Source organism: Castor canadensis, chromosome 12, assembly GCF_047511655.1.
Source record: "Castor canadensis chromosome 12, mCasCan1.hap1v2, whole genome shotgun sequence".
Classification (NCBI taxonomy): Eukaryota; Metazoa; Chordata; class Mammalia; order Rodentia; family Castoridae; genus Castor; species Castor canadensis.
This window is the reverse complement of record NC_133397.1, coordinates 77,157,816-77,181,513: the sequence shown is the minus strand read 5'-3', so window position 1 is coordinate 77,181,513 and position 23,698 is coordinate 77,157,816. Positions and strand designations below refer to the sequence as shown.

The window sequence follows — 23,698 nt, the reverse complement described above, 5'->3', positions numbered from 1 at the left end:
AGTGGTCTGTAAGTCACTCAGCAGAGAAAGGGGAGGTCCCAGGGGAGTGATCTGAAAGTCACTCAGCTGGCAAAGGGGAAGTCCCGGGGGAGTGATCTGTAAGTCACTCAGCTGACAGAGGGGAAGTCCCAGGGGAGTGGTCTGTAAGTCACTCAGCTGAGAAAGGGGAAGTCCCAGGGGAGAGGTCTGTAAGTCACTCAGCTGAGAAAGGGGAGGTCCCAGGGGAGTGGTCTGTAAGTCACTCAGCTGACAAAGGGGAGGTACCGGGGGAGTGATCTGTAAGTCACTCAGCTGAGAAAGGGGAGGTCCCAGGGGAGTGGTCTGTGAGTCACTCAGTTGACAGAAGGGAGTTCCCAGGGGAGTGGTCTGTAAGTCACTCAGCTGAGAAAGGGGAGGTCCCAGGGGAGTGGTCTGTAAGTCACTCAGCAGAGAAAGGGGAGGTCCCAGGGAAGTGATCTGTAAGTCACTCAGCTGACAGAGGGGAGGTCCCGGAGGAGTGATCTGTAGGTCACTCAGCTGAGAAAGGGGAGGTCCCAGGGAAGTGATCTGTAAGTCACTCAGCTGACAGAGGGGAGGTCCTGGAGGAGTGATCTGTAGGTCACTCAGCTGAGAAAGGGGAGGTCCCGGGGGAGTGGTCTGTAAATCACTCAGCTGACAAAGAGGAAGTCCCAGGGGAGTGGTCTGTAAGTCACTCAGCTGAGAAAGGGGAGGTCCCAGGGGAGTGGTCTGTAAGTCACTCAGCTGAGAAAGGGGAGGTCCCGGGGGAGTGGTCTGTAAGTCCCTCAGCTGAGAAAGGGGAGGTCCCAGGGGAGTGATCTGTAAGTCACTCAGCTGAGAAAGGGGAGGTCCCAGGGGAGTGGTCTGTAGGTCACTCAGCTGACAAAGGGGAGCTCCCAGGGGAGTGATCTGTAAGTCATTCAGCTGACAGAAGGGAGTTCCCAGGGGAGTGGTCTGTAAGTCACTCAGCTGAAAAAGGGGAGGTCCCAGGGGAGGGGTGTATAAGTCACTTAGCTGACAAAGGTGTCCTGTCATGAAGGTGACACCTGGACTGTGGTCCCCGCCGTGGATCAGGTCACAGGTAGGTCAGGTCCTGAACGTGACACTGGCCTTCTGACGTCCTTCGGAGCAGGTGACCCACCCGGGCAGCCCTGAGATGGCCCTCAGGCTGTGTGTGACCTGTGCCATCCCCGGAGCAAGTGACCCTGACGCCCCTGAGGGGACACTGGCATTCCTTGACTCAGGACACTGGGCAGGACGGGACCCCGCTGTCCCAGGGCCAGGCCACGGTCCTGAGCAGGGCGTGCTGACCGCCACGGGGCCAGGCCAGTGTCACGGGGGCCATTGTGACGTCACTGGAGGCAGAGACTCCTGGGAGGGACACTGTGACATCACAGGGGACGGCCACCCACCCGGGAGGCTGGGGACATATCTGGGGAGGGCCTTGAGGGTCACAGGTCATCGGGATGACTGACAGGTCACAGGTCACCATGGTGACAGACGGGGATCACCAGGTCGCCATGGCCAAGGTGACCTCAGGCCTGGAGGAAGGAACACCAAGGTGTGGCTTGGGATCAGAACGGCCAGCGCTGTCCACTCCTCACCCGACCCGGACCTGACCAGGGGGCAGAGGGGACGCAGGTGGCCCTGGTCCCCCGTCACAGAGACGGGGCCACTGGCACATGTGAGGCTGGCACCCGCTGTGACTTCCACAAGGGTCACGGTGTCCACCACAGGGAAATATGGCTGCCCGGTGTGACCTTCTGTCACCTTCCTCACCTTCTTCTCCTCGCTCTCCTCCCTCTCCTCCTCTCGTCTTCTCCTCCTCTCCTCCTCTCCTCTCCTCCTCTCCCCCATCTCCAAAATAACCGGAGCAAAACGGACTGGAGGTGTGGCTCAAGCAGCTGAGTGCCTGTTTTGCAAGTGCAAAGCCCTGAGTTCAAAACCCAGTCCCACCAAAAAAAAAAAAGGAAAAAGAAATAAAGAAATCTAGGTCTGTCTGTCTGGTTGTGTCTATTTCTAGGAGAACTGGCAATATAGGCTGTGAAAGAGCAGAGCAGACAAATTACATTCTTAGTCTCTAAAACCTATAAGTCAAACAGATTCCTCTTGTTCTCTGTGAATTTGGGGTTTGAGTTTCGTGAATTGTTACTTTTTGTGTGTTAATCTTTGAAGACTGAATTGCTGTTTCACTTTTCTCCCGTAGAACTTAGTACATCGGCAGTCATATAGGAAGTGTTTGTGGGCTTTTGATTGTTTGAAGTAGAATAGCTGGGGAGGCTGAGGAGAGAGCCCCGAGGAATTCATCTTCCCTTTTCCTTTGTGATTAAAAAAAGAAAAAGTGTCCAGCAGGCATTTTTTCACCTTTTCATTCCTGAGACCTCAGCTTTAAAGTCACTTCCTCTGGAAAATTTTCTCTGACCGACTGCATCTTTAGCTTCAGTATTCCCCAATGCTGTTATTCTCTATCACAGCAATTTCCTTATTCCCTTTCTAAAACTTATTTCAGTTTGCAGTTAGTGATGTTACCTGTCTATGGTTGCTCTCCCACACGGATTGCCCGTGGAGGCAAAGACCGTAGTGTCTTCATTCACCAACCCAAAACACTTAGCGCAGTCACTGCCACATAGAAGGTATTCAGTTTATTCATGGAAGAAGACAAAAGCATCAAATAGTGGACTTTTCATGGGGCTGTGTTTTCATTTGTCATGAATGCCCAATGTTTATAAAAATTATTTTTTATTGTAACACTGAATACATGTCCACATGAAGCTAGGTATGAACTCAGCACACTCCTCTTAAACAACTGTAAAACCAAGTATTTGCAGGGCTAGCGGTGTAGCTCAATGGTAGAGCACTTGCCTAGCGTGTGCAAGTTCTGGGATTTGATCCCCCAGCATTGGAAAAACAATTCTACGAATTAAATATAAGCAAAACTATCAGATCGATAAATTCAAATTAATAGTACTCTAACGCAAGGTTTCTCTACCTTGGTTTTTTTGGTATTTTGTGCTGAATAATTCTTTGTTGTGGGTGCTGTCTAGCGCATGGTAAGGCGTTAAGCAGTATTATGGTCTCTACCCAGATCCCAATAACATTCCTCCAACTGTGGAAACCTAAATGTCTGCAGACATTGTCAAGTGTCCCCTGCGGTATAAAATTGTCCCAACTGAGAAACACAGGTCTAATGCAATATAATGTTTTGCTCAAACTAAGTTTGCAACGTTGAGTTTAATAGAATGAGGGAGCTACAGATCTGGCTCTGTATTTTCTGTTTTGACTTCAGTAACTTTAATGTACAGAATGCCTGTTTATGTAAGTGTTGTATAAAATGGTATCAGCTTCAAGGTATTGTTTGCTGTTTCAGGATAGTTAGACAAACTTTTCTAAAACTCTGTCAATAAGGAATAGTCAAATGCCAGTTTTAAGGGGTATCATTGATCGCTGGTAGAGTTGTCTTGTTAATAAAAAGTTGCACATAGATTGGGTGCTGGTAGCTCACACCTATAGTCCTAGATACTCAGGAGGCAGAGATCAGGAGTATTATAGGATTTTGTTCATTTATCACTTTATTGCAGTGACTGGGTTATTGTAGATGTTCATCAGAAGTTGCTTGATTCTCCATTTGTATCTGCCATACCAATATCTAGTAAGCACATGAAAAGATTTCGAACATCACTAATCATTAGAGAAATACAAACAAAACTACGGTGCAATACCACATCTATTAGATGGCTACTATGAAAAATAACAGAAAATAACAAGTATGGGTGAGGTTGTAGAGGAATTAATATCCTCGTATACTGCTAGTGGAAATGTAAAATGGTACAGTGACTATGGAAAACGGAATAGAAATTACTCAAAAAATTAAACTTAGAATTACTATTATGCTCTAGCATTTCCACTTCTGGGTATATTCCCAAAAGAAGTGAAAGCAAAGACTTAACATATTTTTGCGCCTGTGTTCATAGAGCATCATTCGCAGTAGCTAAAAGGTAAAAGCAATTCACATGTCCATCAAGGGATGACTGGACAGATAAGATGAGGACATTATGCTAAGTGAGGGAAGCCAGACACAAAAGAACAAATACTGTGTGACTGCACTTAACGTGAGGTATCTTGAGGAGTCAAACTTACAAACGCAGAAAGTACAGTGATTGTTGCCAGGGGCTAGGGGTGTGTTTAGTGGATACAAGGTTTCAGTTTGAGAAAATGGAAAGTTCTGGATGTGGATGGTGGTGATGGCTGTACAACAGTGTAAATGCACCTAATGCCATTGGACTGTATGCTTAAAACTGGTTACCGAGGGCTGAGGCTGTAGCTCAGTGGTAGAGCGCTTGCCTAACATGCACGAGGCCTTTGGTTCAATCCCCAGCACTACAAAAAAAAAAAAAAAAAAAGGTTAAAATGGTAGTTTTTTATGTTGTGTATTTTTTTTTAAGTTGAACAAATACATTCTTCCACTACTTTTTTCAACTTGCACTGTGAAACTTTACATAGCAGATTAGGCTATCATTTGGCCTTTACTTAAATTAAAAATACAAATGCAAGCTGGGTGTGGTAGCACACACCTATAAATCCCAGCACTCAGGAAGCTGTGGCAGGAGGACCATTAGTTCCAGGCCCGCCTGGACTACATAGCAAGACCCTGTCTTAAACCAACCAAACAACCCCCAAAATTTCATGAATAATTTGTAAGTCCTGAGATTATGTCTGAGAAACCCTTGAAGTCTATAAGCTCTAGTTTAACAATATTGCTAAAGAGACTTTGTTGTGACCAAATCAAAAGTCTCATGTCTTTCTAGGGTATTCCCCAAAGATTGCATAAGAAACAGATAATAGTGGCTGCCTAGGGGACATTGACTTTTTTTCCTCCTGAGGTGCTGGGGATTGAACTCAGGGCCTCACACTTGCTATGCAAGTACTCTCCTTGAGTCACACCGTGAGTCTGGCTGACTTATTTTTTAATGTATAGCATCTTGTATTGTTTGACTTCTTCACCACATATTTCCTATTTTAAGAAGCAAGTAATTAAGTCAGGATGGGGAACACCACCATCATAGGAGCTTGGAAATACCTGGTTACCAGAACTTAACTAACATTAAGTGGGCAACTTAAGTAAAGAAGAGAAAAATAGTAAGAAAGGAGAAGGCAGCGTGAAGCATTTGAAGCACCCCAAAGAATGTGGGGCAGTGCCTAGCAGGCAGCAGTTGTTTTTGCTATTGTCGCTCTTCTTGCAGGTGTCCCAGGACTTCCCATTTCTCCACCCCAGTGAGACTTGCGTCCTGAATCGACTCTGCCGGCTTGGCACCGACCACATGCGCTTCACTGAGTTCATTGATCAGTACACAGGCCACGTGCAGCAGCAGGTGGGTCCTGGTCTCGAGATGTGCGCCTCGAGAGCACTGCCAGGCTTTCGGTGAATTCAGGGGTGATTCATGTGTGACAAGTTAGGAATCTCCGGAAGTATTCTCAATTTATGAATCACTGGAAGTTCTCAAGTGAAGGCAAGATCTCAATTGTTTTCTTGTATATAATGCTTTAAAAAGCCTGTCCTCTATTCATATGTGTGTGGTTTTTATCTTGTATAGTAAGGGAGTTTCTCCTTTTCCAAATTCTAAAGATAACTGTAATACCTTTTTTGGGGAAAAGTATAATACATATTTTCTCTTTCATTTTGTGATAAATGAAGACATCCAGTTTTCTAGAATGACACAAGATCAAAACAAAACTGGCGGGCCATAAGCAAGGCTGCTCTGTTTCACTGTATGTCCATGCTGTTCTTAGTGTAGCTGTGAACATTTGTCTTTGGGAACGACTAGTATCCTTTGCAGCATCCTCCGATACACTGCACTTTCTAACCCCTGAGCCCAACCTTCCTACCAATTTGTTGCTGAGTTCTGCTATGCTAACTACCACCACCAGAACCCGAATCACTCCAATCAGTACATAGTCAGAGAGGCTGATCATCTATCATACCCTCTAGACAATTGTTGACTGCAATCCTCCATATAAAACTATATAAGAGGCTCCTGCAAAAAAACAAGCCAGCTGGGCATGGCACTTCACCCCTGTCATCCCAGCTATGTGGAAGACAAAAATAGGATCACAACCCAGGCCAGCCAGGCAAAACCTCAGACCTTATTTGAAAAATAACTAAAAGCAAAAAGGATTAGAGGCATGGCTTAAGTAGTACAGTACCTGCCTAGCAATCATGAGACCCTGAGTTCAAGCTCCAGTACCACAAAAAAAGCCCTATTTGTATATAACCAACCTCATGACAAGGGTCTTACAACCCCACATGTTGCTATCAGACTCGTGTTCTTGATGAATTGCCAAGCCAGGCAAGAGAAAGAGCATTAAGAGAAGGATTAAGGTCATTTTCTTTATTTAGTGAATATTTATTTACCCTCTATTCAAAGAACTGTGCTGAGATACAAAGATGAGTAAATTCTGGTCCTTGTCTTTATGAAGCTCTGGTCTAGTGAAAAGCACCTCTAAATAAAAGTACAATTCAAACACTAAATAGAAATGAAAGCAACAATGTGGAACTAATAATTCCCTAGGGAGACTTTGAAAGCGCTTTGCAGACAAGAAGTGCTTAAGCTGGGTCTTGCAAGAAGAGTGCTTGTCAGAAAGATGAGGTATGCAGCTGTGAGTGGAGCACAAGACCAAATTCACAGGAGCAAGAGATAGAAGCAAGGTACATCTGGTAGACTGTGAGTAGTCTACAAATGATGTTAGTTGGAAGGAGTAAAAACAATTTTGGAGAAATAGGTGAAAGTCAAAATGCAGAAGTTTTTGTATGCCATGTAGAAGAATTTGGATATTATTCTGGGACATAAAAAAAAACACCAAAGGGTTTTAAGCTGGGAATGGTAAGGTCAGAATTGAGTTACAGAAAGATCTCCATTGACATTAGAGAGTACAACCTAGTTGTTTGTAACATCTGGGGCTGCTTGGAAAATTAAAGTATTACCAGACTTTAAAATATCATCACTCAGAAGTCTTTATCTTCAACAGGGGTTTCTTCTCATTGAAACACTGCTTTGATATGGAATTCTGTAAGCAAAGACAACATTAGTAATAAGGGATAATGTCTTCCTTGGGTTTCAGGTCCTGAGAAGTTGACTTCTCTTTGTTTCATTTCAGGATCACCATCCATCTCAGCAGGGACAAGGTGGGTTACATGGAACCTACCTGAGGGCCTTCTGCACAGGGTCGGATTCAGTTTTGCAGCCTCATCGTCAAGCACTGCTTGATTTGGAACAAGAGGTGAGAAAGAGAAGATACAGGAAACAGTATCTGTGGGACAGCAGATTAAAGCTTGTTCTTGAATATGACGTGGCTTTGAGGAGTGTCGTTAGTTAATAATAAGCTATTTTCTGCAAGACTGGAGGGGCACAGTGTTCTGTGATTGCCCAAGCCATGATCCAAGTGGCTTACAGATCATGGCAGAGGCTCCTGAATGAGTTTGTAAGAGCTCTTGGCTTTGGTTTCTTTATCAACTAAAAATCATAATAATTTTCTATAAATTATCATTTCTGTTGAACCTAAGACTAACAACAGATTAGTCTTAATCAGATTTTCTAGTTTTCATAGCTCAAATTGATTCAGGTTCTTTGATGTGGAGCTCTAATCACAGTGTTTTTATTGCAGTTCCTGGCTGACCCTCATCTCTCTATATCACATGTCAATTACTCTTTAGGTCAGGTAAGCTGCCCAAATAACAAAATGCCTTGCAATCTGTTCCTGTGGTTGAAATAATTTAATTTATGGCACTATTTTAAGAACATTTTTCCTTAAGGTGTTAGAGCCCAACATTTTGTTTTGTGCATTTTATGTTTTGCTGGACAGGAACTGCTTAAAGAGTTCTGAATTTAGTTTAAATTTAGTTAATTTAGTCTTATATGAATGCTCTATTGATATCCATATTGACAATTATGCCAGCTTCAGAAGTAGAAACTGCTTCTGTCTGACATTTTCTTCCTGTTTGCAGCTAATCCTGACATCACATTGATTTAGGATATAAGATCTTGACTGTTCTGTAGTGTTGCCGTGTTATTTTAAGTTGGACTATTCAGAAACAAAAGCAATTCCTAAGGTGTTTTTTGGCCCCTGCATTTGATTACATACTCTTAATCTCTTCATTGCAGTTCCAGCTCCTTTTTCCCTCTGTGATGGTTGTAGTAGAGCAAATTAAGAGTCAAAAGGTAAGCACTTCCCATTTTCCTTTTGCTCTGTTAAGCACCAATGAAATATTAATAATTAATGTTGTCTTACAGTCTTTTTAGAAGACTGTGGTTTTCCTTACTTTTTACTTGTTAATTTATTCATTCAACAATATCTGCTTGCAAAGTAAGCCAAGTTCAGAAAGCCAAATATTGCATGTTTTCACTCATATGCAGAATAATGATAATAATAATGATGTGTGTAGTATAAAAGAGGGAATGTGGGGGAGGGAATCAGTTGGAGGAAGGAAGGGAAAAGGAGAGGATGCTGGGGGTAAAGAGGATCAAAGTGTATTATATATATATGTATATATATGAAGAATATGTATATATATGAAGACTATGTATATATATGAAGACTATGTATATAAATGAAGACTATGTATATATATGAAGAATATGTATATAAATGAAGACTATGTATATATATGAAGAATATGTATATATATGAAGAATATGTATATATATGAAGAATATGTATATATAAAGAATATACATATATATATATATATGAAGATAGCATAATGAAACCCACCCAAATACTATTTGAAAAATGGGAAGAGGGAGGATGGTAATGGGAATATAATAGAGGGGGTGAACTTGTTCCAAGTACACTGTACACATCTATGGAATTTTCAGTGAAAACCCCTCGTACTATTAATGATTCCTAACTTAAAAAAACACAATATCCACTTGCTTATCATATTAAGTGTCAGGAATGCAAAAATAAAATGTCATCTTGTCTATAAGCACCTTGTGGTTCGGAAAGCAAAAGAAATGTTAACAGATGCACCCAAGAAAGATCAAAATGCTGTGGATGTTTGGAGGTGACAGCAATTTGCAATAAGGGCTTAGAACTGTTGGGCAAAGATTTTGAGGAGAAGTAGAAAGTTAGTCCTTAGAAAGAAAGAAGGTGGTAGGTTTATGGTTAAGGTGCTGGCAGTTTTGTGAGAATTAGTAACTCACTACGTGAAACCACAGAAGCTTATTTTGTTAAATATTCCTGTTGTTGTCATCACAGATTGTCATCATATGCATTGAAAAGTTAGTGACATGAGATGATCTTTTCTGGGCAGAGTTAATAATGCTGAAGAATAAATGCTTTAAGGTTCACATTAGAGGAAGAATCTGCTTTCCTGGTAAATCAATCCATATTGGACCAAATGGATGAAACATGCTCAGCTTGGGCTGTGGCATAACTCGAGTGGAAGAGCTCCTGCCTAACAAGCACAAAACCCTGAGTTCAAACCCTAAAACTCAGCTCAACCCTACATATCTAAAAATGTTCACCTTGATGAATATAGCTAGCTGATTAATTAATTTACCACATTGCTACTTTATTTTTTCCTGTGTGAGTACAGACATTTAAGTGCTACATTCATGCTATGCCCAACCAAAAAACCAGTGAAGAGGTGCTTCGCAGAACTGATTGCCCTGTTACATTACAACATCCAGCTTTTATCATGCACTCGGCCTATACCAGGCACTGTGCTAAGTGCTTTACATGCATGTTCAATTCTCTAGTAGATTAAATAGGCCAAGGAATGTGCTCAGGGTCACACAGGTGCAAGTAAATGGTAGAACTGGGTTATAAACAGTCTATCTGACCCCAAAGAGTATGCTCTTAACCACTAAGCAATCTCTCAAAACACAGGGAGGAGACTTAATGGTGAGAGCACAGGGTTCCACACCTAGCTACACATCTCAGTTGACTTTCAGCTTTCATTTGTATAGGAAGGAGAGTGGGAAGTGAATAGAGGGATTGCAGATGGGTGAACCTTCTTTCCTGCTAGGATGGTGGTAGAGAAACTAGTGTGCTAATGCTCTACAGAGTTAAAAACGAGGAGATCAAGAGCATGGGCTGAGGGTGAGAAAGGGACTGATGGCAAACAGGCACGAGGGGTGTTATTTTTGGACTGATGGGATGTTGTAAAACTGAATTGTGGTTGTTGCACAGTGCTCTAAATTTACTAAAAGATGTTAAATAATATATGTAAGATGGATGAATTTAAGATACATAAATTATACTTCAAAGTAATTAATTAAAAAGAAGCCTGAAGGACATGGAGGCAGTGAAGTTGGGGAAAGCATATACCTCATAAGTAGTCTGAATTGTCCCTTTACCTGCAATAAAGACTTTTCCTTGCATTTGGAATTCCAGCTCTACATTACTGGTTTCTTCAGTGCATCTGTTGTCATAATTCATTGTGCATTAGATTACCTGGAGAGCTTGTTAAAACACAGATTGTGGGCCCTATCTGAGAATTTGTGTTTTTGCCCAGTCCATAGGTAATGCTGATGATGCTGGCAGGAGAGGGGATTGCCTTTGGGAAGCACTGCACAGATTTCTTATCATACAGTATGTCCCCAATATATATCTCCTGAATTGTGCCCTTTCTGTTGACTATAGAATGAGTTTATGTTGTATGAATTGTTAAAATGTAATTCAGTTTGACAAGGCTGTATTTCCACAGATTCATGGTGGTCAAATCCTGGAAACAGTCTACAAACACAGCTGTGGGGGTTTGCCTCCAGTTCGAAGTGCATTAGAAAAGTAAGTTATGGCTTACTTAGGGATTGGGGATAGAATGGGGGGTGGGTCAAGTGACTTCTCACAGGTTTTCTTTTCAGGTCCTCTGAGGTATCCCTCAGAGGAAAGTTATGACCAGGATAGAAAGCCTCATGAGCAGAGAAGCCCAGGAAATCCCTGTGATGGCTCAAGGCATTGCAAAGAGAGGGTTATGAAGTAAAGTATCAAAGCCAGGATTTTGCTACCAAGACAAACTCAAGGCGATCCTTTTTAAGTTTGGATTTCATTATCCTTGTAGGATTCCCATTACATGGCCAGATATTGCTTGCCATGTTTAAACGTGTATTTGAGTAGCCCATGTTTTTACATCATGATCCTTAAAAATATTTATCCCATAATGTTTTATCAGCAAATTAGAAAATTACTAGGTGTAAAAGAAAAATAAAGATGTAAGTCACTTAAATGACTATTCAGTCTACATGTTCAGTGCAATCCTCATCAAAATTCCAGTGACATTCATTACAGAGATTGAAAATTCAACCTTAAAGTTCATTTGGAAGCACAAGAGACCGTGAATAGACAAGACAATACTGAGCCAAAAGAGCAACACTGGCGGTGTCACAATACCCAGCTTCAAACCATACTACAGAGACATAGCAATAAAAACAGCATAGCACTGGCACAAAAGCAGGTATGGAGACTAGTAGAACAGAATAGAAGACCCAGATATGAATCCATGAGGCTATGCCCACTTGATTTTTGACAAAGGCGCCAAAAACATACAATGGAGAAAAGACAGCCTCTTCAGCAAATGTTGCTGGGAAAACTGGGTATCTGCATGCATGTCTTTCACCCTGTACAAGTATCAAAGTGAATTAAGGGTCTTACTATAAGAACTGAAACTTCTTCTGTTGTGCAAAAACTTCTGCACAACAGAAAAAACGGTGGTCACCAAATTGAAGAGGCTGTTCACAGAATGGGAGAAAATCTTTGCCAGCTATACATCTGACAAGAGATGAATAACCAGAATATACAGAGAGCTAAAAAAACTGAACTTCCAAAAAATCAATGACCCAATGAAGAAAAGGACAAATGAACTGAACAGAGCTTTTTCAAAGGAAGAAGTCCAAATGGCTGAAAAACACATGAAATGTTCCCTATCCCGAAAAACACACGAAATGCTCAATATCCCTAAAGAAAATGCAAATCAAAACTACATTAAGATTCCACCTCACTCCTCACACAAGCAACAACAAATGTTAGCAAGGATGTGGGAAAAAAGGAACACTGTTGGTGGGAATGTAAATGATACAACCACTATGGAAAACAGTATGGAGGCTCCTCAAAAGACTAAAAATAGAACTGCCATATGATCCAGCAATCCAATCCTAGGGACACCTGAAGGAACGTAAGTCAGGTCATAGTAAAGGGACCTGCATGCCCTTGTTTATTGCAGCGCTATTCACAATAGCTAAACTATGGAAACAGCCAAGATGCCCCACTACTGATGAATGGATTAAGAAAATGTGGTATTCAGATACAGTGGAATTTTATTTAGCCACAAGGAAGAATGAAATTTTGTTATTTGCAGGTAAATGGATGGAACCGCAGAACATCATCGTAAGTGAAGTTAGCCAGGTTCAGAAGGCCAAAGGTCACGTTTTTCTCTCATATGTGTAATATGGACCTAATACAAATACAAATACAGTTGAAAAACAGGTCATGCTAAGGGGAGATCACATATGAGAGAGGGAGGGTTAAAAGAAGGAAGTTAAAAAGGTAAATATGAGGGGGGATAGAGGGGTTAGGGGAGCGGGTAGGGAGAAATTACTCAAACAATGTATGCACGTGTGAATAAATGAATATATGTGTGTATATATATATATATATTTACATCAAAAATTTTTAAACAGGTGAATATGGTTGATGTACTTCCTATACAAGAATGAATATAGAATTTTTAAACCTGTTGAAATCACCATTAGAAAGGGACTAGGATAGAAAGGAAAAAAATAGAAATGAACTAATTCAAGTAAAAATACATACATACATTCACTAATTCAAGCTAAAATACATACATACATGGAAATGTCACAAGGAAACTCCCTGTACAGCTATCTTAAGCAAACAAAAACGTCATTTTTTTCAGTTACAAAATCAAAGAACAGAAGGGCAGAACAGGTCCTATCTGGAGGGTTGGTAGCAGTGGCGGTTGGGGGGGGAGGGTGTGGCAAAAGGGTTGAGAAGGGTGACTGTGGTGCAAATACTGTGTACACATGTATGTAAATGGAAAAGTGAGACCTGTTAAAAGTATTCCAGGAATGGGGGTGGGGGGATAAAGGAATGATGGAGGGGGTGAATTCAAGTATGATATATTGATATATTGTTAAGAACTTTTGTAAGTATCGCAATGTATCCCCAACACAACATAAATAAAAGTGCATACATATATATATATGGATATAGTCACTTGATAGACTATAAAGCCATTAAATTATAAATACCATAATGTGTCTGAAGCAGTTTTCCCTACGGGTAGAAATTTTGCCATCGTACATTCCAGTGAGAGTTGCTGAAAAAATCCTCTTTGTTGGAGAATCTATTCAGATGTTTGAGAATCAAAATGTGAACCTCACTAGAAAAGGTAGGAATCTCCTTGCCCAGTGTGCCACATCTGGGCAAGTCTCTTTCGTATTTGGTGGCCCAAAGCAGGCCTGGTCAGAATAACTGGAGCAGCAGTTGACTGCAAGAGCTGCACAGTCTGACAGGTTTGCCTGAGAAGCTGCTGCCCTCTCCAGAGCCCTTATCTGGCCTGGCTGTCTCCTCCTCTTTTGACAGTACCTTCCTATTATGCAGGGTCCATTTTGAAGAACCAGGAGGACACTTTTGCTGCAGAGCTCCATCGGCTCAAGCAGCAGCCACTCTTCAGCTTGGTGGATTTTGAGCAGGTGGTGGATGGTATTCGTAGTACTGTGGCTGAGGTTTGTATTCTTCTTACATTGTTTAAGGAAAAAAGTGGACTAGGACTTGACTTTGGTTTTTTCTTTTTTTGGTGGGACTGGGGTTTGAACTGAGGGTTTCACCCTTGTACAGCTCTACCACTTGAGCCACACCTCTAGTCCATTTTGCTGTGGTTATTTTGGAGATGAGATCTCAAGAACTGTTTGCCTGTACTGGTCTTGAAGATCCTCATGATCTCAGCCTCCCAAGTAGCTAGGATTACTGGTGTGAGTCACTGGCGCCCAGTGACTTTTCTTTTTTTTGTTTTAAACATGGCTAGAGCTTAGCTTTGAGAGATTTGTTTTGAGAGAATTGAAGGGCAATATAGAAAATATCTATATTGTTTTCTCTGTTTTTAAAATAGAGGCAGAACTAACTTTGCCATTCCACATCTGATGGATACTTTTTAGTTAATTAATTAGTTTAGTTGAATAAAGGGGAGGCCTTGGTTTCATTTATAACAGTCAGCAGTTTGGGTTTGTTAATGTAGTTGGCAAACAACTCCAAGAAAACAACTGATTCTGACTTCATTTAATGCATGATATATTTGTCTGGCTCTATAACATACTTTCACTGTGTACATGATAATTTTAGGGGGAAAGCAAAGTATTAGCCAACCTGCCTGGAGTTACGCAGTAAATGACAAAAGTGAGCTCAAAAACCAGGTCTTGTGACTCCCCCAGTTCAGTCTCCTTAAGTTTGAATGTGCTTCAGCCACCAACTTAAATTGTGGCCATTTTTCAAATGGCCGTAATTTCATTTGACTCACAGTTGGTGTTTCTTGCAAATATGTGTCATACTAATCCCTTTTGGGATTAATCTCTTCCTTTTAACTTTAATTTTAAAAAGTATACATACTAAACCAAGCATGGTTGCACAAGCCTACAGTCTTAGCACTCAGGAGGCTGTGGCAGGAGGATCATGAGTTTGAGGCTAGCCTGGGCTACATAGCAAGACCCTGTCAAAAAAAAATATGTATGTATGTGTGTATACACACATATACACACATACATACATGCTAGAGGCACCTACTTCTAAAGTTCGAAAACAGGCAAAACTTACCTGGTGCTAGGTGTCAGGATAGTCTTGTCCCTTGAGTCTGCACAAGGCTTCCAGGTGCTATTTCTTCTTGGGCTAGGTTATGCATGTGTGTTCAATTGTGAAAATTCTTCAACGTGATTCATGTGCTTTTCTGTGTGTATTTTAGTACTTTAACAAAAAGTTTTTAAAATTCTTAGATACTTAAAGAGTTTTTATTTTATTTAATTTATTAATTTATTTTGCAGTACTAGGCTTGAATTTAGAGCTTACATCTCGAGCCATTCCACCAGCCCTTTTTTTGTGAGATGGATTTTTTTCGAGATAGGGTCTTGTGAACCATTTACCCGGGCTGGCTTTGAACCACAGTCTTCCTAATCTCTACCTCCTAAGTAGCTAGGATTACAGGTGTAAGCCACCAGCTCCCAGCTTTTTTTTTTTTTTCTTTTTGGGGGCAGGAGTGGGATTTGAACTTTGGGCCTTGCACTTATTAGGCAAGTGCTTTGCCATTTGAGCCTGCCTCCAGCCCAAGAGTTTTTATTTTAATTATATCTTTAATTGATTAATGCTTATATAGAGAAATGTATAGGAGAATAATTTTTGTTGGCTTAGTTTACACTGCAGCTTGTTCTAATAGTTCGAGTCTATAGATTCTTCTATGTAGATGATACTACCTGAAAATAATGAAAGTTGCAAAATACTTCCCATTTTTAAACTATAGTGGAGGTAAAATTGGACCCCTTTGACTTGTTGACCCTTAAAGATTATGCATTTCCTTTTTTCTGATGTTTACTGTAGGCTTCTGGAACATAAGTTTATCAAATTAAAGTAATTCTATTTCTATTTTAGTAAATGTTTTATTAAAAATAAGGTTGAATTTTACCACTTCCCTTTCTGTATCAATGAAGGTGAAGTTTCTTGTTCTGGGTCCATTTCTACTTTAGTCTACTTGCCTAAAATTCCTACTTAGATTTTTTTTGAGGGGCAGATCAGGGTTTGAACTCAGGGCTTCACACTTGCAAACAGGTGCTCTACCACTTGAGCCACACCTCCAGTCCATTTTTGCTCGGGTTATATTGGAGGTGGAGGTCTCATGTGCTATTTGCCCAGGCTGGCCTTGAACCACTATCCTCCCAATCTCAGCCTCCCAAGAAGCTAGGATTATAGGTGTGAGCCACCAGCGCCTGACTCTTCTAGGTTTTTCAAATGTTCACTGCATTTTTGTTATCTACAGTCATCCTAATATGCCGTAGCATACTAGAATTTCTTGCTCCTCTCTGTTACTTAGTACCCATGCATCAACCTTTCTCCATCCCTCCCCTCCACACATTATCCCTGGCCTCTGGTATCTGCCATTGTATTGTCAACTGATAAGAGGCCAACCTTTTTAGATTCCACACATGAGTGAAATCATTCATTACTTGTCTTTTTGTGCCTGGCTTTTTCACTTAACATAATGATCTCCAGTTCCATCCATGTTGCTGCAATGACAGGATTTCATTCTTTTTATGTCTGAATATTATTTCATTTTGTGTGCCACATTTTCTGTATCCATTCATCAGATGATACACAATTAGGTTGTTTCTATCTCTTGGCTGTTGTAAAGAGTGCTAAATGAACATGGGAGTGCAGATGTCTCTTCAACATACTGATTTCATTTCTTTTGGATTTATACCCAGTAGTAGGATTGCTGGACCATATTGTGGTTTTATTTTTAATTTTTTGAGAGGCTTCCATAGTCGCTGTACTAATTCACTTTCCCTCCAATGGTGTGCAAGGGTTTCCTTTCCTCCACCCTTATCAGTACTTGTTACCTTTGGTCTTTTTGATAATACCCATTCTTAGTGAGGTGATATGATATCTCATTTTGCTTTTGATTTCCCTGATGTTGAGTAATGTCAAGCATTTTTAAATGTACCTCTTGGCTCTTGGGTTTTGTTTTTTGATTTGTTTGTTTTGAGAAATATCTATTCATGTCTGCTGCCCCCCTCTCTCTCTTTTTTTTTTTTTTTTTGGCTATTGAGTTTTTAGAATTCCCTATGTATCCTGGATATCAACCCCGTGTCAAGGGTACAGCTTGCAAACATTCTGTAGGTTGTCTCTGTACCATGTTGACTGATTGCTTCCTTTGTCGTGCAGAAGCTTCTTAGTTTGATGCAATCCCTCTTGTCTGCTTTTGTTTCTTAAGCTTTGGGAATCTTGTCCCAAAAGAATCTTTGCCCATTTTACTGTCCTGAAGCATTTAAGTTTTTAATCCATTTTGGGTTGATTTTTTGTAGCTGGTGAGAGATAGGGATCTCTAGCTTTATTCTTCTGCATGTGAACATCCAGTTTTACTAGCACCATTTATTGAGAAGACCATTGCTTCTCTAGTGTGTATTCTTTTTATCTTTGTTGAACTAGTTTGCTATACATGCATGGGTTTACTTCCTGGCTCTATCTCATCCCATTGGTCTGTGTATCTATATCTGTTTTTCTGCCAGTACCATGCTGTTTTGAGTACTGTAATTCTGTAGTCAGTCAGTATAATGCCTACTGTCTGCTTTGTTCTTCTCTGCTCAAACTGTCTTAGCCATTTATGATTTTTTTATTTTTGAGACAAGGTCTTACTATGTAGCCTAGGCTGGCATTGAACTATTGATTTTCTTGCCTCAGCCTCCTGAGTGCTGTGATTACGGACATGCATCACCATGCCTGGCCTTATTCAGGAATTTTAATGGTTCCATATGAATTTTAGAGTCACTATTTCTAGTTCTATGAAGAATATCATTGCTATATTGGTAGGGATTGCATTGATTCTGTAGGTCACTTTGGTCAATTTTAACAATATTGATTCTTCCAATTCACAAACATGGGATGTCTTTTTAGTTTTTTGTGTACTCTTCAATTTCCTTCATCAGTGTTTATTTTCATTGTAGAAAATTTTCACTTCTTTGGTTAAATTTATTCATAGATATTTTATTTTGGAGAGCTGTTGTAAATGGGATCACTTTATTAATTCCTACTTCAGATAATTCACTGATGACATACAACAGTGATGCTGACTTTTGTATATTGATTTTATACCCTGCAATTTGCTAAATTCAATATTCAAATGTTTTATTAGTTGCTTTTTTGGGATTTTGTGTATAAGATACCATCCGCAAAGTGACAGTGTGACTTCTTTTCCAAATTGGGTGTCCTTTCTTTCTCTTGCCTGATGACTTTGGCTAGGCCTCCAGCACAGTGCTGAATAAAAGTGGTGAAAATAGGCATCCTTGTCTTGTTCCAGATCATAGAGCTAAAGCTTTCAGTTTTTCCCTACTTGGTATAAATGGTGTTTATCATGTTAAGGTACCTTCCTTCTGTACCTGATTTTTTTTAATGTTTGTTATCATGAAGGGATGTTGGGTTTTATCACATGAGGTGACCTGTGGCTTTTGTCACATTTATTGATTTGCATATATTGAACCATCCTTACATCCCTCAGATGAATCCTTCTTGATCATAGTATATAATCTTTTAATGTGTTATTGTGATTCAGTTTGGTAGTTATTTGTGGAGGATTTTTGCATCTATGTTCATCAGAGATAATGACCTTTGGGGTATGGCTCAAGTAGCACTTGCCTAGCATGCACAAGGCCCTGGGTTCAATCCCCAGTACTGCAAAAAACAAGTAATAAATAGAATAGATTTAATTTTTTTTTAAAAGAAGGATATTGGCCTGTAGTTTTCTTTTTTTGTTGTATGCTTATCTGGTTTTCATATTAGAGTAATGCTGGCCTTGTAAAACGTGTTTGGAAGAATTCCTTCCTCTTCTGTTTTTTTTTTTTTTTTTTTTGGAATAATTTAAGGAGATTTGGTACTGAGTTCTTTAAATGTTTGTTAGAATTCAGCAGTGAAACCAGGGCTTTTTCTTTGATGGAGGGAATTTTTTTACTGATTCAATCTCATTACTTGTTATGCTCTATTCAGGTTTTCTGTTCCTTCATGATTCAGTCTTGTTTAGATGTACATGTCTAGGAGTTTGTCCATTTCTTTTAGGCTGTCAAATTTGTTGGCCTATAGATGTTCCTGATAATCTCTAATGATCTTTTGTATTTCTGTAGCATCAGTTGTAATGCTTTCTTGTTCTTTAAGTTACTCTTTTTCCACATGGGAAGCCTGACTTCTAGGTGCTTTCTAAGGGCTCTGTCTATCTTCCATATATGCATCGCTCTGACCGTATTCCACAAGTTTTTGGCACATGGTATTTTCACTGTCATTCTGTTCTAAATAATTTCTTTGGGGGCCGGGGCTTGTTACTTGCAAAACAGGTGCCCTACCACTCGAGCCATACCTCCGGTCCATTTTGCTGTGGTTGTTTTTTTAGAGGTGGGGTCTTGCAGACTATTTGCCTGGGCTGGTCTCGAACTATGATCCTTCTGATCTCAACCTCTGAATTAGCTAGGATCACAGGCGTGAGCCACTGGCACCAGCATGTTCCAAGTATTCTTTTTTTTTTCCTTTTATTCATATGTGCATACAATGTTTGGGTCATTTCTCCCCCCTTCCAAGTATTCTTAATGTTCTTTCTGATTTCCTTTGTAACAAAGGAATTTTTTTTAATTTTGTTCCAGTATAGTTAGAGAACAGTGTATTTGAGACTGGTTTAGTAAGTTTCCTTCATAGACTAAAGCAGAATCTGGGTTTTTGTTTTTAAGTGTTCTGCATGTGCCCAGAGAATGCATATTATATATCAGATGTGAAGTTCTAAATCCTCATTTAAAGCTGTGTGTTTAAGTATAAAATATGCATATTCATACTGCCATTATCCTTACTTTTATGCATATTTATCAGGAGTACTTTAAAATGTTGGCCGCTGTCATGGGTCAGATTTCCCAGGAAACACATTCCATGACTAAGGTTTAGGTGAAGGAAGTGAGGGCAGCAGAACTGAACAAAGGGAGGTCACTGTGACACAGCTGCAGCAGGAACTGCAGAGCTTCACAGCTGGCGGAGCTGTGATGCTAGGATGGCCCTTCACAGGTGTCCCAAATTGAAGCTGGGGGTCAGGCCCTGTACCCCTGCATCTGCTAGTTACTGGTTGTAGACCGCCTTAGGGAGACACCGGAGCCTTGGGTAAGGGAAGATCCCTGTAGCCGAGGACAGTTTCCAGACTGCCAGCAACAGGCCAAACTCCCAGCCACAGGTTAAGGCGGGTGCCTTGGTCTTGGAGTGATCTGAATAGCGTCCTGTAGCGTCCACGCAGCCTGTTTAAAACTAGTACTTCCCACAGGCAGTGTTGTATCTTTTACCCTTCCTGCGTCTAATTATTTTGACCTGTGGCCTTATAATCCCTTGGAGGTGTCGGCTGTCTTGTCCAGTACTGTGTATTAGAGAAGGGCCACAGGCCAGGTCCTAATTTGTGTTAGTTCCAAGGAGTTAGAGGGCAGGGACTGAGCTATGGAGTGGAAAATTCCACCACCTTGAGCTGTTATCAGTCACTCCACTGGGCAAATCCTGTAGACGGGACTTTACCTTCATGCCAGTTAGGAACTTATTCCTTCATATGAATTTTCAGCCTCGCTGAATTCTCTGAATAGTGTTAATGCTCTCAGCGTCAGTTTTCTTGGACTTTCCTTACAGATAGTCATAGCATACATTGCTTTTCTAGTTATACACACATACACACACTTTTGCTTTACCTTATGGCACTCGCACAGTCTTTGGAATGTACTTTACAAAAGGCACAGTGCGGAATTACTTTAAGGGTGCCTCACCATTAACTAGGTGGTGACTTTTAGTATATATCCTTTACCAGAATAAAGAAGTTTCCTTCTCTTCCTTTCTTGTTTAAAATTATGAGCAAATGTAGAATTTTATCAAATACTTTTTCTGCATTGGTTGAGGTAATCATATAGTTTTTTCCTTTAAGCTTTAATGAAGTGAATTACATTAATGCTTTTAGATTTTACTTTTTTATTGAGATAAAACTCACATAAGTCAACATTTTAGCCATTTTAAAATGGTGTATACAATTCAGTGGTTTTTAGTATATACATAGGCTTGTGCAACTGTTATTACTAATTTCAGAACATTTCTATCTCGTGGGTTTTTTCTGTTTTGCTTTTACTGTTAAACTATCTGTTCATTGCTGGATTTACTGAAATTAGTCACACACACACACACACACACACACACTTTTTTTTTAACATTGCTGAATTTGTACATAACTATTCTTTGCAGGGATTTCACTATAATGAATTTTTGTCCTTTTATTGTTGTTCTTTTCATAGCACCTCTGGAAGCTGATGGTAGAAGAGTCAGATTTACTGGGTCAGCTGAAGGTAATAACTTAGGTATCTTTTAGTTCTTAAAATGATGTTGGTGGGCAGTGACTTCCAGGCAGGGGTGCCTGTACCGAAGACTTCATAGTGAACTCATTTGTTCTTAACAAGTGAGAAAACTACTTTATGCTACAATCTACTGTAATACAAAGATTTGACTTGACTTCCTTCTGGTGTAATATAATTATGTTGCTGTTCAATAAATGGCACTAACCACAAAGGAGTGCTCCTGTTAAGAGGAATGGCTAATTATGCCTCTTCAAAATGCCAAATGCCTTTAGACAAGACTGGGAATTATATGTGTAATTTCCTCAGAATACTGAGGATCTTCTGGCCCTGCTTTACTGAATTATAAATTGGAATTCTTTCCTCAGATCATTAAAGACTTTTACCTTCTGGGACGAGGAGAACTATTTCAGGCCTTCATTGACACAGCTCAACACATGTTAAAAACACCAGCCACTGCAGGAACCGAGCATGGTAATTCCCTTGTGGTCCTGAGAATGACTGACTTACTGAAGTTGCAGGGTATTTCTTGGCTGCTGCTGATGCTTTCAGGCCTACTCCATATTTGAGCTACCTGGCGAGTTAAGAGCTGTGTTTCCAAAGATGGAAGGGCTCTCAGGTAAGCTTCATGCAAAGGTCACTGGGAGCAGCACCTTAGTGCCGTGACCCTTCCTGGTGCATACCTTCCAGCTAGGGGTCATCTCATGAGATTATATCATGTTTATCTCATATTGTACTTATTGAGACCTGCAATGTGTAGTATTGTATGAGAACATTTTAGGTTCTCAATTATGGAAACCTGCTCTGGGCTAATCTAGTTAGAGAAGGGGAACCTATTTGCTATTATATCTGAAACCTCAAACAACTGAAACGAGAGACTTGGATAATATCAGGATTCTCTCTTTGCCACATCTTCGTTGCATCTCCTGTGCGCTCTTTTGGTGACCTTGCAGGTCTATCAGAAGCAGGTCTCCCAGTGACCTCTACTGAAGGAAGCAGACCAGGTCTATCTGGTAGCAAGTTAAAGAAATTCTAGATAAAAGGTTTTGATTGGCCATCCCGGATCACATGTCTATCACTGTAGTAGTCAAAGAGGTCAACCATTAGGATATTCCTAGTTCAGCAAAGTGTCCACCCCTTGATCGGTTAATGGCTATTTCCATTCAGAATACATGAAGAGAGGTGGGTAAGACACCGGGCACCAGTGGCTCACACCTGTAGTCCTAGCTGCTTGGGAGGCAAATCAGGAGGATTGCAGTTTGAAGCCAGCCTAAATAGTTTGGGAGACCCTATCTCAAAAATATCCAACACAAAACAGGACTGGTATAGTTGTTCAAGTGGTAGAGCACCTGCTTAGTAAGCATGAGGCCTTTAAGTTCAAACCCTAATACTGAAAGAAAAAAAAAAAAGAGAGGTAAGGATCAGAGCCAAGAAAAAAAAAAAACAAAAAACAGCAGTTATTGTTTTTCTAGCCTAATAAGACAATAGGTATCCACTGTAGTTAAATAGTACTTTTTTGGTTGCAGATATCAGGAAACCCAGTTCCAACTCACTTAAATAAAGACAATGAAAAGGAAAAATTATTATTCTCATAACAAAAGCTCATAGGTGTGATGACTTTAGATAAAGTTTAGATAAAGTTTGATTCATAATGCCTGTAGTATTTGATCCCTTTTCATTTTTCACCTTTGCTTTTCTTCTCAGTCAGGATTTGAATGGTAGCAAGATAACTTCTAACCAAGTTTACATCTTACTAAGTCTTTGCTTATTTAAAAAAAAAAAAAAAAAGAGCTGCACTCACTAAATACAGCCTCTGGATTGGCCTAGTTCAAGTCACGTTCATATCCCTAAACAAAATAGTGTAACAAGGTAGACTATTACAGCCCATGTGATCATGCCTGGGTCACCTGCCTAACTCAAGAATCAGGTATTGTCACCCCACTGGAACTGCATCAACTGTACTAGGCAGGGATGATTCTTTCAGGGGCTGTTACTAGCAGGGAAAGGAGGAATGAATGCTGGTCAGGCAAAAGCAACAGAGGTACACTGCTCTCTGCTGTTAGCTTCCATTTTAGCCTTTATGTTCTTTCCTGCAGATGTAAATGTGGCCTTTCAACAGTCAGCACACAAGGTATTACTGGATGATGACAACCTTCTTCCTCTGTTGCACTTGACAATTGAGTATCATGGAAAGGAGCACAAAGGTTTGCCTTTCTTTCCTGTCTCCCTGCTTCTCCTGGTTAGCCTTTTTCCCTTTCTGCTTCTATCACCGTCCATGGGAACCATATAATTTTGAACTTTAGAAATCCAGTGCTATAATTTTGGGGGGGGAGGGGAGGAGGGTATGGGGACTTGAACTCAGGGTTTCATACCTGTGAGGCAGACACTACCACTTGAGCCATACCTCCAGCCCACATTACTCTAATTTTGTATGAGAGAAAAGAGAAGTCCAGAGAAGTTAAATGAGATGCACAGGCCAGGTCATGTTGGTTTTGTTTCCGTTTTGGGTTGGGTTTTTTGTTTGTTTTTCCCTTTTCATGCTGCTGGCATCATCTCTGCTTATTTAATTCTAGTCTCCAGATTTTAAG

At 40.5% G+C, this 23,698-nt stretch overlaps 1 protein-coding gene and 1 gene segment (V, D, J or C); both read left to right on the top strand.

Annotated features, from left to right (window-relative positions):
- The window catches only part of LOC109699244 (immunoglobulin kappa variable 4-1-like), a 935,238-nt gene that overhangs the window by 860,412 nt on the left and 51,128 nt on the right, over positions 1-23,698 (top strand).
- On the top strand, positions 1,488-23,697 carry LOC109678077 (gamma-tubulin complex component 4-like). Its single transcript, XM_074050990.1, has 13 exons — positions 1,488-1,558; positions 2,507-2,574; positions 5,104-5,366; positions 7,150-7,272; positions 7,657-7,710; positions 8,154-8,281; positions 9,337-9,367; positions 13,279-13,402; positions 13,615-13,739; positions 21,054-21,104; positions 21,479-21,584; positions 23,207-23,314; positions 23,684-23,697. Exons 1-13 carry the CDS (start codon positions 1,488-1,490, stop codon positions 23,695-23,697), a joined length of 1,266 nt encoding a protein of 421 aa, XP_073907091.1.